The sequence below is a fragment of the Vombatus ursinus genome, unplaced genomic scaffold, assembly GCF_900497805.2.
Source record: "Vombatus ursinus unplaced genomic scaffold, bare-nosed wombat genome assembly UNPS02004573.1, whole genome shotgun sequence".
NCBI classification, from domain to species: Eukaryota; Metazoa; Chordata; class Mammalia; order Diprotodontia; family Vombatidae; genus Vombatus; species Vombatus ursinus.
The window spans coordinates 2,855,595-2,872,475 of record NW_020944351.1 but is presented as its reverse complement, the minus strand read 5'-3'; the positions used below and the strand labels follow the sequence as shown (position 1 = coordinate 2,872,475).

General features: G+C 42.1%; 1 protein-coding gene across 2 annotated transcripts in view; it reads right to left on the bottom strand.

Moving 5' to 3' along the window:
• HS6ST2 (heparan sulfate 6-O-sulfotransferase 2) overlaps window positions 1-16,881 on the bottom strand; it is a 279,978-nt gene that overhangs the window by 235,116 nt on the left and 27,981 nt on the right. The window contains exon 2 of one of the 2 annotated variants that reach the window (XM_027837837.1): window positions 5,397-5,477. The exons of the other annotated variant lie outside the window; for it this stretch is intronic. Coding sequence (XP_027693638.1) covers window positions 5,397-5,477 — 81 coding nt within the window. The remainder of the gene's footprint in view (window positions 1-5,396; window positions 5,478-16,881) is intronic. 2 annotated transcript variants of the gene reach the window in all.

Here is a 16,881-nt window from a genome sequence, read left to right as displayed (position 1 = left end):
TTGCTGCTTAGCCTCACCCCACAATCCTTCCCTTACTCTGAATTCATTCATCATTTGTCTCCCTGACTGGAATTCTAATTCTGTAAGGCTAGGTACCTTGTGATCTTGACCTCTTTGTTATCCTGAAAAATACCTACTTCCACACCAAACACAGAACAACAAAGGCAACAAACACCTTCTACGTGAAACTTTTTCTGACGACCACTCCAACTGTTGTTTTCTCCTTTAGAATCTAAGCTCCTTGAGGGGAAGGATTATATGGTACAGTGGATAAAGCACTGGGACTGCAGTCAGGAAGACCAATCCTGGGCAAGCAACTTAACCTCTGTCTGCCTCAGTTTCCTCATTTGTAAAAATATGTAAAATCTGTAAAAAAAAAAACCAACCAATAATAACAGCATCTACCTCACATGGTTATTGTGAGGATCAAATGAGCTAATATTTGTAAAATTCTTAGCACAGGGCCTGGCATAGAATAGGTACTTAATGAATGCTTGTTCATTTCCTCTTCCCTTCTATCTCACTCATTCATTGTATTTGTATTTTCAGTGCCTAGAACAGTGCCTGTCATAGAATAGGCACTTCGTAAATGCCTGTTAATGGATTATATAATTTGTATGTCATATAGTCATTTCCATCTTGTCTCTTCACTAGAATGTGAGCTCTCTGAAGGTATGAATTGTTTTTGCATTCCTCTGTATCCCCAGGCTTTGCACTGTGCTTAATAAATGTTGTTGACTCACTGAACTTGGGTTCAAATCCTAGCTCTGACATGAAGTAGCTATATGATCCAGGAGAAGTTATTTCACTACTCTGAGAAGGCTACAAATCAGAAGGTTCTCCCATGCAGATCCCCTTCCATCAGCATATCTCCAGTAAGAGACGAGCTTAACAATGCAGGTCCTCCAACTCTAAACCCAAAGTGACCAGCAGATTCACTGTGGAACACCTCCTCCAGAGCTACTTTCCTAGCTCAGACTCACAGTTTGGGGACCCCAAGGTGGATGCTTACTACTTCCTCCCTCGGGATTCTTGGGGTAATGCTGAGAGGCTGGGCTTCCTATAGAGCTCAAAAGGTCTCATCGATGTGTTTCCTATTAACATCAGCCAAGCCCTGAACAATTAGCTTTTAGCAAAAGTTTACTAAGGTGATCACAACAGGTGGGACAAAACACTCATCTCAAACCTGGGGTGTGCTCTTCCATAAATGCAGGAAAAGTCCAGGGGATAAGTGGCTTGAAATTGAGAGAAGCACAAACTTGGAAACTATGTGTGTTGGAAGTATAAACTCCCAACTCCTGGTTGCTCAAAGTCTTCTCTTTATTCCTGGGCAGCATGGGGAGTCTTATTCCTCTGACCTTTCTGTATCTATCTGTGTCTGTCCTCAGTGTGGCTCTCTCTGGATCTCCTGTCTTAGGTGACCATGCTTTTGCCTTTAAGATCTGCTTCTGGTCAGTTCTCTCTGGTAACATGGTCATAGGAGGAGGGAAAGGGGAAAGGGAGAAGGAGAGAGGGCAAGAGACAAAGAGACAGAGAGAGAGAGAGAGAGAGAGAGAGAGAGAGAGAGGGAGAGAGAGAGAGAGAGAGAGAGAGAGAGATTCCTCCTTTCTCCAAGAGCAATTGCCTCTCAGGAACCTGAACCTGGAATCCTTCACCACCAGGCCAGTCCATCACTTGAATGGGCTCACTGCTGAACTCACCATTGTTTGGCATTTAGTTTTCATCCAATGACCGATAGTCCTGACTCTTTCAAATCAGTTAAGGACTTGTCCACATATTGTGAGATGGTTATAGGAAGATTCCTTAATACCCAGCTCACTCTGGTGACTGACTCAATTGAGGTGTCTATACCTTCTGAGATTACATTAACTGAGGGTAGAGATGGAAACCTCCATCCTAACAACTGTATAACCTTAGATGTATGCCATTCACACTTTTCACTGCCTGTGCAAAGGAGCTCTCTTCACCATGCTGCCTTCAGCTTGAAGGGGTTAGTGAGCCAAATGGCTTAAAGCAGGAGTGGGGAATCTTTGGCCTCGAGGCCACATGTGGCCCTCTAGGTCCTCAAGTGTGGCCCTTTTACTCCAACCTTCACAGAACAAATCCCCTTAATAAAAGAATTTGTTCTGTAAAACTTGGACTCAGTCAAAATGCCTCACCTAAGGACAAAGAGGGTCACATGTGGCCTCGAGGTCACAGGTTCCTTGCTCCTGGCTTAAAGTCTGCAGAAAACAAGACGTTCAGCCTCTAGGCCCTCCACAGACGAAAAGCTTCAAAACTGGTGTCCACTTTTATGTGCTCAATTTATTGACTGGCTGGGAAGGAAGGGGAAGAACAGGGCAGCTCCTGCATTATTATTAGTTCAAAGTCTGCACTTGAAGGCCAAAGTCAAAGGCTTTGCATGAAATGAGTTGGTCCCTTACATTGCTATTCTCCATCTTTAGAAAGGATGGAATTGTTTGGGTGGGCACGTACCAGAGGATTTCCTTGGTGACTTCCCAGATTAAGAAGGAGAAGTTACTTGGAGTAGCAGTAATGTGGTTGCCCAATACAGGCAATCCATCATGGATTTAACTGAGCCCTGCTTTCCAACTCTTCATTTGGTGCTGAGACCAGAGATGGATTGTACAGGGATCTTCTTTGTTAAAGGAGGTTTGGAAAGAAGTGGAAGGAAAATTGGTGCCCATTTATTTATTTGAGAACATCTGAACATATTCTGTTCTATGAATGTGATGGAAAATTATTGAATTGATATAATTATCAAAGGATAAATGTGAAATCCTCAGGGAAACTCGAGGAGACTTTGATAAAATGATGCAAAACAGAACAAGCAGAACCAAATAAGCAGAACCAGGAAGATAATTTACATTATGTCAAAAATAAGGGAAAGAAAAATTAACAACGAAAGATTTGAGAACTCTGATTTGGGCAGTGACTGACCATGACTTTAGAGGACAGATGATGAAATTTTGCCTTCTACCTCTAGGCAGAGAGGTGAGGGATTATAGGGGAGGGGTGAAGCAAACATCTTCAGGCATTGCCAATTTTTCTTAAAAAGTTACTTTTACTTAAATATACTTATACATTACAAAGGAAGATTCTATTGGTAGGGGGTGTAGCAATTGGAAAGCTAGTGATCAAGAAATCATTAATCATCAATAAAATCAATAAAACATTTTTAAAAGTCAGATTTGAGTTTGTTTAGTTATAATAAGATGAACTAAAGCTCTGGATACTGGGAATCTCCAAATAGTTATTTTTGATCACTTTTATAAGACAAGAGGAAGGGACAGGAAGACTTCATGGAAGAGACACCTGAGCAAGGGCTTGAAAAAAGAACAATTTCAACATGGCAGATGGCCTCTGTGAATGCATGGAGGCAGTAGAGACTAAGAAGAGCTGTCCAGCATGGTCAGAAGGTCGAGTAAGTGGAAGGGAATCACGTTGGGGAGGCTGGAAGGGTAAGTGGGAGCCAGGTTGTGGAAGGCCTTAAATGTCACATTAAGAAATCGGCACTTTGTCCTCCAAGTTAACATCATGGCCCGCTGGCTCTTAATCTTCTGCATGTTCAACAAATAGCTAAGGAGGAATCAGCCCCTTAAGAAAATCTAAATATGACAAATAAAACATTTAAGTGCCTACTGTGTACAAAACACAGGTGTTGGGGAGGGGAGGCAGATCCTACAAAAGCAGACACAATCAAAGTGCCTTTAGTAAGTACTATTGATTTAAACTGATTTTGAACAATTTCAGCTAAAGCTTTTCTTTTTTTTAAAGCAGTTCTATTTACTGAAAGGGAATGGCCTTTTAAAGCTAGTTTCAAAAAAGGGCAATGGGGCAAGGGACAAATTGTGACCTCATTCATCCAACGGTGATTGAACACGGTCACTTTCCCACCAACTACTTTTCAAATTAAAAAATAAATGTAGAGAACTCCATTTTGTGGTCTGATCTTGGTACCCAGGGCTGGCATCATAGAAGCAAATGGAAGTAGAATATCCCATAACTCCCTTTGCTCTGTAGTGGGATACTTGAGGAGTAAGTGTATCCCATATCCCAATTTCTAAGGGGGATGGGGGAGGGGATCATTTATTTACACAACTGGAAAAAGAAGAATTAAAGTTATTCCCTAACTCTCTTTTTAACCAACAATGGAAATTCCCATTGGCATCTCCACTACTCCATTAAAAAAAATTCAGAAATCAAGAATCTAGCCATGAGTCTTCCTCCCCATCTCAACAAAACCAAGGTCTTCCTACAAAGTCAGAAGTGGAAGGGACCTTGGGCATTATCTAAGTCTGAGCCTCTCTTCTGACAGAGAAGGAAACGGGCTCAGATGTGCCAGTGGCTTGTCCAAGGTCACACAGCAGGTTAATTTTCTTCTGAACAATTCACTTGTCGCCGAAGCTTTTTCTGTCATTTCTAAGGCTTGTGACAATAATTGGTTACTATGGAAACTTGGCTGGTCCTGTGATTTCTGGGAGGGAATAAATAAGAGAAGTAAATCAGTTGAAAGAGCCTATTTTCGTTAAAGATGCCCATATTGCTTGCAAAACAATTCTTGTTTTTGCCTCCTCAGTCCTTGGTCTCTGCTGCTTTGCGTTCTGCCATATCAAAAAAGGAAGAGAATTGAGGGCGTGGGCAAAAATCCCAGTACTGTCCTAAGGACTGAGGGACACCAGGAGCTCAGACTCGTCTCTGGAGGGAATAGGTGCTGGAACTTCGACAGGTTCTCAGCTAGCACACCCCCCCAACACACACACACACACACACACACACACACACACACACACACACACAAAACCCCAATCACCAACTAAAAGCTATGCGTGACTTACTATTTCCCTACTTCCTACCTTTCCTAAGTACTTACAGGAAATCATAGTCTCACAGAATGGCATCAGCACTCCGGCTTCAAGGGACCCTTAGAGATTGGCGAATCCAGCCCCTCATTTCAAGGAGGAGGGAACTGAGGGCCAAAGAGGGGAAGCAGTTTGCCTAAAGTAACACAGCAAGCTGATGGAGACCATTATGGACAGGAGAACCAAATGGCAAAGAAGCTCAGCAGATGGGCATTCAAAGGCATAAGAAAGGCAACTATTGGGCTGTTTGCAAACCTCAGGTCTCTAAGATCCCCATGCATCATGACCCCGTTCCATGCTGTGACAACCTTACCAAGTTTCTCCCATACTGTCGACAGCTTTGATCATGCCTGGCCAGGCCAATATTGGACAGTAAAAATTGAACTGTTTGTTTCAGGGAGACAAAAGTGCATAATGAAAACATTTTCCCATCTTCCAGCATGAAACTGAGTTCCAGTCTCAAACCAAAATGTTCTAAAAGCTTTTACAAGTCAGTCGGTCTCACAAGTACTTCGAAGGCAATTCCCAGCCTACCTTCTCTTCTTTGCTCCTCGCCTCTGATAGGCTCCTTTGGGGTCTCTGCAGACGCAGTGAGCTTTCTTGCTCTTACAACAACTAAAATAAAAGGAGAAGGCAGGCTTCATGACAGGGCCTCTGGCAAACCCCTTCAAGCCAGAGACTGTCACCACAGCAAGGCAAGCTCATCTGAGGCGTGTACTTGTGCACTCGTGCAATGAGCCCCCTTGAACACCCACTCAAAGGAGAACAAAACCAAGGCCAGGGAGGTGGGGTGGAGTGGGGCATGGCACAACCCCAGCATTTCTGTCACTAGCTAGCTTTATGAAATTAGGCAAGACCAGGGGTGGGGAACCTGTTGCCTTGAGGTTACATGTGGCCCTCTAGGTCCTCAAGTGTGGCCCTTTGACTGAATCCAAACTAGATTCAGGCCACATGTGGCCTCAAGGCTGTAGCTTCCCCACCCCTGGACAAGACCCTTCCCCCTCCCCACCCCTGGGGCCTTAGTTTTCCAATCTGTAATATGAAGAGGCTACATTAGGTAATTTATAAGATACCTTTTCCTACCTCTGACATTCTAAAATTCTGTGACCTGGGTTTTGCTCTGTCCCTTAGAGCTGTGTGGCCTTGGGCAAGTCATTTCTATTTGGTCTCAGTTTCCTCCTCTGAAAAATGAGAGTAGGGATAAGACTCAGAGCTGGGGGTGGCAGGGAAGACTTAGGGCTGGAGTGGGGCAAAGGCAGCTTTGTCCGAGGATGCTGGGATTTAGGAGGCAATACAGACAGAACCATCCCGGAGTGAGCATGTTTTTCCTCCCAGAAGCCTCCTCCCACTTTGGTCCCCTGCCCTCCTCCCCTACCCAGAAGTAATCAGCCCTTCAGCAGCACAGAAACCTCCTGATGTCCTGAGTTCTTCATTTAGATGGCCAAAGCACCGATGAGCTTCTTTCTCCCCAACCTTCCCCTCCACCCTCCCCCATTGCTCCAGGCACAAAACCCATAGCTATGGCTCGGACTAAACTAGATGGTCTGGAAGGTCACTTCCAATCCCAACATTCTGGGATTCTTTTTTATTTCATTTTTTCAATTACATGTAAAAAATTTTAACATTCATTTTTGAAATTTTTGAGTTCCAAATTCTCTCCCTCCCTGCCTCTCCTCCCCACTCCTTGAGAAGACAAGCAATTTGATATAGATTATACATGTAAAGTCCTGTAAAATATATTTCCATATTAGCCATGCTATAAAAGAACATATAGACCAAAAAAAAAAACCAAGAAAAATTAAGAAAGTTAAAGCATTCTGGGATTCATAAGAGAAAAAAAAAACAAAAAAAAGGTTCCTTTCCATACAGGTCTAGATATTCTAGGCACTAGGAAAACACAGAGAGGGGACCAATTTCTGAGACCATATGAATCAATGGAGAGCATTCAATCTTCTTACTCTGGTATAAACTCAAGGCCCAATAATAGGTAAATACACATTATTCTTCAGTATGCTAGAATAGACAGAGTGCTGGATTTGGAGTCGGAGAACCTGGGCCCAAATACTGCCTCTGTCACAAACTGTGAGACTTGGACAAGTCACTTTGCCCCCCCACCCTGACTCAATTTCCCCATCTATACAGAGGAGAAGAGTACAAAATGGCCACTGAGGTTCCTTCCAGCTATAGGCCTATGATCTACTGTGTGACCTTGGAAAAGTCAGTGCCCTACCATGGACCTCAGTTTCCTCCACTGTCAAAAGAGAGGCTTTGGATCTAGGTCTAGCATCCTATGAGCTTTAATAGTACATGAATTCAGGCAATATTACTTCAATCTCTGCAGTTAAAACAGCCACAAAGACATTTGCCAAAATCCAGGTTAGAAGCTGGACATCTAGAGGGGAGGCAGCACTTTAACCTGCGATTTTGATCGGTGTTGTTGAACGAAGATAGGAGTGTCCATTGTCCCCCTCCCAGCCCCAAGCCCTGCTTCCTTACGTTCTTGCACTGGTTGACTGGAAATAGTGTCCCTTCCCCTTCCTAAAGTGTTCCACTTGTTTCTTCAGCGTGGGATCATTTCGAATGAATTAAATACAATTCACCAACTTCACTTGGCCAAAATGAGACTTTTCGTTTCAATAAACTAAGTCCAATATCTCTAATTACATTGCTCTGCTTTCCTGAAGAGAGAAGCTATTAAGTTGCTACCAAAGGCCCCTTTTTTTCCCTGATAATGTGAAATGCTGGGATGTCATTTTACCAACAGTATTTCAGGGTGTAAGTTGCATGGTACAGGAGAAAGCCTAGCTGTGTGATTCCAATCAAGCTATTTTATCTCTCTCTTTTTCTCTCCCTGTCTCTCTGTGTGTCTCTGTCTTTCTGTGTCTCTGTCTCCCTTTCTCTCTCTCTGTTTCTGACTCTGTCTCTCTCAACTTTGGTTTTCTCATCTGTGAAATGGGGAGAATTGTGCTTCTACTATCCACCTCCATGGGCTATTGTGGGAATCAATGAAGATAACAGAGGTCAACTAATGCCAAAGGATTACGTAAATGTTGAGAACTATCACTATGGTTAGTACGACCTATGCACAATTTCTTTTTCAAAGGCTCTAAAGCTAGAAAGGACCTTAGGGATCCTCTGGTCCAACTCCCTTCTTCTGCAGATAAGAAAAATGAGCCCTTCCAAATGGATCTGCCCATGGTCACATGGTTAATAATTGGCAGAGGTGAGATGAACTTCAATTCAACCCAACAAATGTTTATTAAATATCTACTATGTGCAATTGGCTAAGGATACAGACACAAAAAAAACAGCTCCTGCCTTTAGGGAACTTCAATTTTGTGTCTCCAATAAAATACATGAACATAAGTAAATATATGGGAATTTGAAGGCGAAAGCATGAGCACCGGGGTCTCAAGACCAATGCTCTTTCCACTGCACCATACTACCAAAGTGATCGAATTTGAATCCATGTCTTACCACGTCACTCCCCAGCTCAAGAAGCTCCAGAGGCTCCCTCTTGCTTCTAAAATCAAGCTATTCTATTTGGCATTTAAAGCCCTTCACCACCTGGCCCCAGCCTGTATTTCTATGTTTCTTGCATATTATTCTCTTTCAGGTACGATTAAGATCCAATCTAACTGGTCTGCTCCCCACTCCCTGTATACAACACTCCATCTCCCATCCCCATAATTTTGCACAGACTTTGCCATGCCTGGAATGCTTGCCCTCCTCATCTTCACTTCTTAGAATCCCTAGCTCCCTATCAGGTTCATCTCGACTGCCACCTCCTCTAAGAGGCCTAACCTGATCACTCCAGTTGCTAATTACCTCCCACCCCCTGAAATGTATTCATATTTACACGGCACGTATTTCTTATTTACTTGTCTGGTTACATGTTCTTGTCCTCCAGTAAGTCAATAAGTTCTTGGAGGACAGGGGCTGTTCCCTTTTTTTCTTTTTATCCTTAGCACTCACATAGTAGGTGCTTCCGAAAAGCTTGGTGAACAAATGAGTGAAGTCTATTAAAAATGAGTCCTGTGATAATCAACTGGGCCCTAACTTTCTCTTCCGCTGAGTACACCAACCACCATCTATTCACTTGCCCTCCAGCCTGCTGGTGTTCGCATGGCTGAACCCACAAATATTAGACAGACCCTGGGGTGATTTGCAGCATGAAGGTTTATTTTGTGGTCTGATGCGAAATGAAATGACCACTGTTTTCTGTGGTTGCTCGCTAGGTCAAAAAAGCAAAATGTTCTCTTCGTCTGTGTCATGGAGACAGCGGGGCTAGCTCCTGCTAACGTTCCAGGCCCAGTGAAGTCACCGTGCCTAGGCCAGTACTGACCTGAGAGGCTCATAGCCAACAGGAGAAGGAAATTCAATGTTTTGGCCCATTAGGATGCTCAGCTCCAGAATGGCAAAGGCGCGGGCCAAATTGTGGACACAGGCCAAGAAACTGAGGCAACACTGACTCATTTCAGGGAATTGACCAAACAGTTGTCAATTGGGCCATCCTCACCCTTTCTTTTTCTCTCAAAATGATTAGCATTTTAAAATATGTCTTTGCCATCTCCAAGATGAACAAGCATTTAACACTTAGGAAAAGCAAAGCTCTTTAATGGAATCTCTGCAAATAAGATTTTTTTTTGAAGAGAAAATTGGGCAATAAACCCAGACATAAAACTACTGGCATGAATATAACTGGCTTTCAATGAACCTCACTGCTGCGACCCGTGTGTGTGTGTGTGTGTGTGTGTGTGTGTGTCTGTGTGTGTATGCATACCTGAGCATGTCACTTCACTTTTTTATATCAGTTTCCTCCTCTGCAAAATAGGAAAATAATATTTCCACTAGCTAATAAAGAGGGAATATGCTCTATAAATCTTAAGACAATGCAGAAATACGATTTTACCATCACCACTACTCATAAGATCATAGACCTAGAGCTAGAAGGGACATTAGAGGATCTGTAGTAGAACAGCTCATTTTACAGAGAGGGAAACTGAAGCTCAGGAGTTAAAGTGATTTGCCCAAGGTCACACAATAGGATAACAGATCTAAAGCTTGAAGGGACCTTAAGAGGTGGTTTTACAGAGGAGGACAATGAGGCTGAGGGAGGGCAAGTGACAAGTCAAGTAGGCCCCAAAAGATCTGCAGGGATACAAGCTCCCTTTTGAGGCCAATTAATTAACTTTTTAACCTAATAACCACTCTACCCTTGACCAGATGGGCCAGCTTGGAGATGGCTGGCAGTGGGGTACAGTGGAAAAGGCAATAGAATAAGAGTCAGAAGAGCTAGGTCACTTCAACTTTCTGAGCCTTGGTTTCCTCCTTTGTAAAATGGTGGAAAGGGAGAGGAAAAACATCTTCAGACTAGAGACTCTCAAAGGCCATTCCTAGCCCTAACATTGGATGCTTCTACCCTCTTACTTTAACCCTCCCCTGGCATAAACCTGAGTAGAGCCAGCTGAAGGGAGAAAAGAATATTGGGCCTGTCTCTTAATAGCAACAGAAACAATTCACTTCTCTGGCACTGTCAGGTTTCCAAAAGACTTTCCTCACAACCATCACGTAAGGAGGATGGTCCAACTATAATTGCCCCCATTTTAAAGATGAGGGAACTGAGGCTCAAGGATGTTAACTGACTTGCCCAGGGTAAATGTAAATGGCAGACCCACGACTCAAAGACACATCTTCTGAGTCTAAGGCCAGCATTCTTTTGGACACACTCTGCTGGTGCTCTGTGAGTCCCTAGAGAGACCTAAGATCCTAGGAGCTTCCATCTAGAGCTGGGGGGAACCTCAAAGGCCTCATTTCAAAGAAGAGGGAACTGACTTAGCCAGGGTCATACAAGTCATGTCAAAAGCATTATTCAAGGGGCAGCTAGGTGGCACAGTGGATAGAGCACCGGCCCTGGATTCAGGAGGACCTGAGTTCAAATCCAGCCTCAGACACATAACACTTACTAGCTGTGTGACCCCGGGCAAGTCACTTAACCCCCATTGCCCAACCAAAAAAAAAAGTATTATTCAAACCCGGGTCCACTGACCCAACATTCTGCAGTCTTTCCACTAGCCCTGCTAATAAGCGTCAGAGGCAAAATTTGAACCCAGCACTTTCCACTAATCTCTGCTACCTCTCTTCCCCTTCAGCTGGTTTCCACTGGATCAAACCAATGGGTAGCAGTGAGGCCCACTCATGTAGAGCTCTCTGCCTTTGATTGAGCTAGAGGTTTGGGACATCCCCTATATCCTCTACTGGAATGACACCCACCCACTCCCCTCACTTTGTGCCCAGCTCTTTCCCCTATTGCTGTTGCCACTCTGCCAACCCCTATCTCAGGCTAACATTATCCATTAACCTGCTGGGCAACCATTAGACATTAACCTGTGGTTAAATGTGAGCTTAAGTTGTGAGCATTGTATTCAGCTCCCAGTGTGTACATGATCTTGTGGGCCTATGCTGTGGGGGTACCTTATGGGCCAAGCCATCTTGCATCAGAAATTCTCCATTACATAAGAAATTAAATCCCACCCCCAGCCCTGCCTTGGATGGGGTCCAAGAAGGGCCAACTTAATCCCAAATTACCTTCTATATTAAGTGGTGTGAAAGCAAGGTTCCAGTGAGTATCTTTTGCAGCAGATTTATAATTAGATTTAACTTTGGCCAATAATAAAACAGGCTTATTATTCTGAGCACAAACTGAGAGGGAAGTAAGTCTGGGATAAAAAGGGTTTTGTGACCAAGAGGCAATATAGTATAAGAAACTGGTCAGAAAGAAACCTAGTTACTAGTTCTGGTTCTCCCACTAACTTAACAAGACATAGTGATCCAAAGAAAGTCACCTCTACCACCTATGCCTCAGTTTCCTCACATATTGGATCTAATGGTCTTTTAAGCCACAAAAGCATAGAATTCGAACTGGAAGGTCACCCATTCCAACGCCTTCAAAAGCTGAGGCCCACAAGGGCACGATAAAGCCCAGACTCCAGGTGGCAATTTCTCGTGGAGGAGAAGAGAATAGGATTTGGGGAAGCTGGAGTTGAGAGAAGGATTAGAAAAAACACTACCTTTAGCAAAAACAGAAACAAAAAAACTGGAATACAAAGTAGATGTCCATGGATTGGGGAGTGACTAAACAAACAGGGGCTCATGAATGTAATTGGAATGTTGCTCTGCTGTAGGAAATATGAATGTGATAAATCTAGAGAAGCATGAGAAGACTTACATGAATTGATACAAAATAAGTGGAGCCAGGAAAACAATACAATGTGGCTACAACAATGGAAATGGAAAGAACAATCACAAAACAATAAAAAACGAACGTTGCAAAATTACAAAAAGCAAGTATGGCCTCAGAGATGAAATATTAGAAGACACTTTCTCCCACTTTGTCGCAGAACTACAAAGTCAATGGGTGTGGAATATGGCATATATTTTCAGATTTTTTATACATATTCATCAGTTTTGCTGATTTTTTTTCACTTCTTCCTCTGTTTTTTTTTTCCTTTAAAAATATTCTTTGTTATATGAGATGGCTCTCTAGGAGGGGAGAGAGAGGGATAATGGGGAAAACTGAGGTGATATTAAAAAAAAGATATCAATAAGAATTTTATCTGAAAAAAAAGAAAAATAAAAACATCTTTTTGTAGCATTTAAGACCAGAGATAGCTATTAGCTTTTCAAGATAATAGGTGGATAGTATGCCCTTCCATAAGGAAGGGACCTTTTTACAATTCCTGTTAATTGGGCCCTTTTTATCGTTACATACGCACATCTATTAATGCTTGAAAGAGTCTGAAATATAGTCAGGTAGAAATCTTTCCACATGCTGGGTGGTCCGCAGCCAAAGCTCTGCTCTGGATTGGTTTTCTGTTTGTTTTTGAAGGCCTCCACAGTCTGCTGGTTGCCACCTATTCATGACCTCAACAGAAGTCACTACTATGAAGGTAAGTACTACACATACAAATGACAGCTGCAAACAGAGCTAACCCCTGTATGTCAGCGCTCTAAGAGGGACTTGAGCACAGAAGACATGGAATCTCAAGGCTGGGAGATGTCTTAGAGAGTATATACAACCAACTCCCTGGTTTTACAGAGGAGGAAACTAAGGTACAGAGAGAAGGAACCTTACCAAGTTCCTGTTCAGAAATGAGTCCAAAATTGCATTGTCCAGAATGGTCTAATTACAAAAGTGCACAACTGGAGAGTTGGAAGGGACCTGAAGAACCAACAAGTCCAATCCACACATGAAAGAAAGCCCCACTGTCACATATCCAGCCAGCGAGTATCTGGCCTGTGCTTAAACACCTTCAAGGAAGGGGAGCCTACAATCTCCTCTCATCTAGGCAGCCCAATTCACTTCAGGACAACTCTGATTGTTAGGAAGGGGTTTTATCCTTGATGTTGAGCCAAAATTCACCTTTTTACAACTAACCCCCTCAACATGAAAGCTTTTCAAATACTTGAAGACAACTATCACGTTCCCCCGAGTTGTCTTTTCTGTTGAGAGTCTCCCTGTTAAGATTAGATGGCATGGAGCAGCCAGGTTTCTCAGTGGACAGAGTACTGGGCCTGGAGTCAGTAAGATCTGAGTTCAAAACCCAGTCTCAGGCACTCACTAGCTGTGTGACACTGGACAAGTCACTTAGCCCTGTTTGCCTCAGTTTCCTCATCTATAAAATGAGCTGGAGAAGGAAATGGCAAACCACTCCAGTATGTTGCCAAGAAAATCCTAAATGGGGTAATGAAGAGTCAGACACAACTAAAAAGACACAACAAGAACAACAAGGTAGCACAGTGTATAGAGTGCTGGGCCTAGAGTCAGGGAAACCTGATTTCAAATATGGCCTCAGATACTTACTAGGTATATAACCCTAGGTTAGTCACTTGACCTCCATCTGCTTCTGTTTCCTCAACTGAAAAATGGGGATAATAATAGCATCAACCTCCCAGGGCTGTTGTGAGGATCAAATGAGATAATGTTTCTAAAGTGCTTAGTCCAGTGCCTGGTACATAGTAGGCACTTGATAAATGCTTGTTTCCCTCCCTTTCCTCCAGACTGAACATGCCAATTTCTTTCAATCAGTCCTCAAATAATATGAGCACAAGGCCCTTCACCATCTTGGGTGCCCTCTTCTGGACAAGCTCCAGCTTATCAAAGTCCTTCTAAAACCACGAAGCCCATAACAGAATGTAATGCTCCAGATGAGGTCTCACAAGGGCAGAAGACAGTGAGACTACCTCCTTATTCCTGGAAGCGATGTCCTTCTTCATGTAACCCAAGATTGCCTTAATGTGCTTGGTTGCCACATCATACTGCTGGCTCATTTTGAGCTTGTAATTCACATCTCCTCAGATATTTTTCAAAATATTTACTACGTCTGCCTCATCATGTAATTATAAAACTGATTTTTGTACCCAAGCAAAGGATTTAACATTGATTCCTACTGAATTTCATCTGGTTAGATTCAGTCCAGTACTATAGCCTGTCAAGATCCTTTTGGACCCTGGCTGTCATCCAGTATGTTAGCTATCCCACCCAGATTTGTGTCCTTTGCAAATTTGATGAGCATATCATCTATAACTTTATACAAGTCATGGATGAAAATCCTGACCCACAGGTGTAAGTCATGATCCCTGGGGCACTCCACTGGAGACATTCTGCCACATCGACAATGAATCATTAACAAGCAACACTGAACCATTAACAACTACTCTTTGGCCAGCCATTCAACCAGGTCTAAAAGCATCTTACCGTATTACTGTATTATCTATCTCTCCACCTTCTCCACAAGAATAATAAGAGATTTTTTTTTATCAAATCTTCACTAAGATCTAAGTAAACTATGCTCATAACATTCTTCTCATCTACTAGTTTAGTAATACTGGCTTTAAAAAAAAAAGGAAATGAAGTTGATCTAGCCTGACTTATTCTTTTTCTAAATAGTATTTAATTTTTTCCCCAATTACATGTAAAGATAGTTTTCAACATTTATTTTTTATAAGATTTTGAGTTCCAAATTTTTCTCCCTCCCTACCTCCCCTCCCCAAGATGGCAAGCAATCTGATATGGGTTATACATGTGCAATCATGTTAAATATATTTCCACATTATGGCCTAACTTATTCTTGACAAAGCTCTGCTGGCTCCTTGTAATCACCATCTCCCTTTCTAGATGTTCATCAACCATCTCTTTAATGAATGACACTAGGACATTCCCAAGAATCAAAGTCAAGGTCATTGGCCTATAATTTATAAAGTTTTTTCTCTTTTTCTCCTTTTCTACCAGTATAGCTATAAAAATCCTTTGCACTTCCCTTACCAGCTTGAGCACTCCTGATACTATTTTTATGAGATGGTGCCACACTCATATTCATCTTCTTTACATTTCTTTTAAGTTGGTTAAGTTGGTTTCTGAGTCCCCAGTGTATCCACATCAGTCTCCTCAAACAAGTCCCACATTTCCTCCTTGCTGAAATTGTTTCCTTTGTGTCTTCAAATTTCTTTCCTGAACATCCCCTGTCCCTCTTGGGCTGACTTCCACTGAAGCATTTTACTTTATGAGACCATGTCTACATTTCTTCTGAACTCACTGTGCCTCACTTTCCTCTCATTCTCTATCATAAATTCTAGGATGGACTGATCACTTTCCCTTAAGGTTCTCATCATTTCTACCTCAGCGACTAGCTCTTCACTGTTAATGAGGATCAAGTCCAAAATAGAATTTTTCCTTTGCTGGTTCTCTACCTTTTGAAGGAAACAATTATCCGTAAGGCAGGTGTAGATGTCATTAACTACTTTGCTTTTAGGAGAGAGTGAGCACCAGCAGGGTCTGGCTAATTCATTGAAATCCCCCGTCACTAATACAGCACGCCTCAGTGCTAGGCTGGTTATATGTATCCCAAATTCATCTATTTCTTCTTTCTGTCCAAGTGGTCTGTAGTATATTCCAATGATAAAATCACATCTCTTTTTCCCTCCTTTGACCTATACTCACATATTCACCATGTTTTCCCCTCTCTACTTCCTAAATTTCCTCACATGAGGAGATCTTAATAATCAATGCTAGTCCACCCCCTACCCTTTTACCTATCCTTTTTCTTTTGAATGGGCCATACCCATACTTAGCCATATTCTAGTCATAGATTTCATGTCACAAAGTCTCAAATGATACCTATGAGTTCAATTTTGCCTACCTGCATTAGGACTTCTACTACTTCTTGTTTTTACCTAAACTTTTGGCTTTTGTGTATAGATACCGTAGACCATAGATTTTACTACTCCCTCCTTTCTAGGATTTTGTCTCCTGTGAATTTCTGGGTTTCCCAGATGGTATTCTTCTTCCTTTTTGGTGTCTGCTCTGTTTAGTATCTAACTTGAAAGAGTAGGTAGGTAGTTTTCTCCATCCCCCGTCCTTTTTTAAAGTTTAAAGCTCTTTTGATTAGATTTGCAAGACAATAAGTAAATATATTCTTTCATTTCTACGTAAAAACTTTTAAATGTTACCTTTTTTCAATTAACAAAAATCTACTTTTTCTCCCCCACACTTTTACTCTCTCAAAAAAGGAAAAAATCCTTTGAACAAATATGCAGAGTCGAACATAACTAATTCCCCCATTGGCTCATGTCCAAAAAAAATATTTCTCAATCTGTACCTTGAGTCCATCGCTGCTCTGTCAAAAAGTAGGTAATGTTCTTCACTGCTGGTCCTCTGGAATCATGATTCATTATTGTGTTGATCAGAGATCTTAAGAGTTGAAAAGTTCCCTTTGCAATGTTGTTATTGTATAAATTAATTCTTCTAATTCTGCTCGTTTCTTTCTCCATCAGTTCATACGCATCTTCCCAGGTTTCTCTGAAACCGTCCTCTTTATGATTTCTTTCAGCACAAAAGTATTTCATTATATTCACACATCATAATCTGTTCAGCCATTCCCCAACTAATGGCACCCCCTTAGTTTCTAGATCTTTGCCAATATATACATTTACACATATATATGTATATATATACACACAC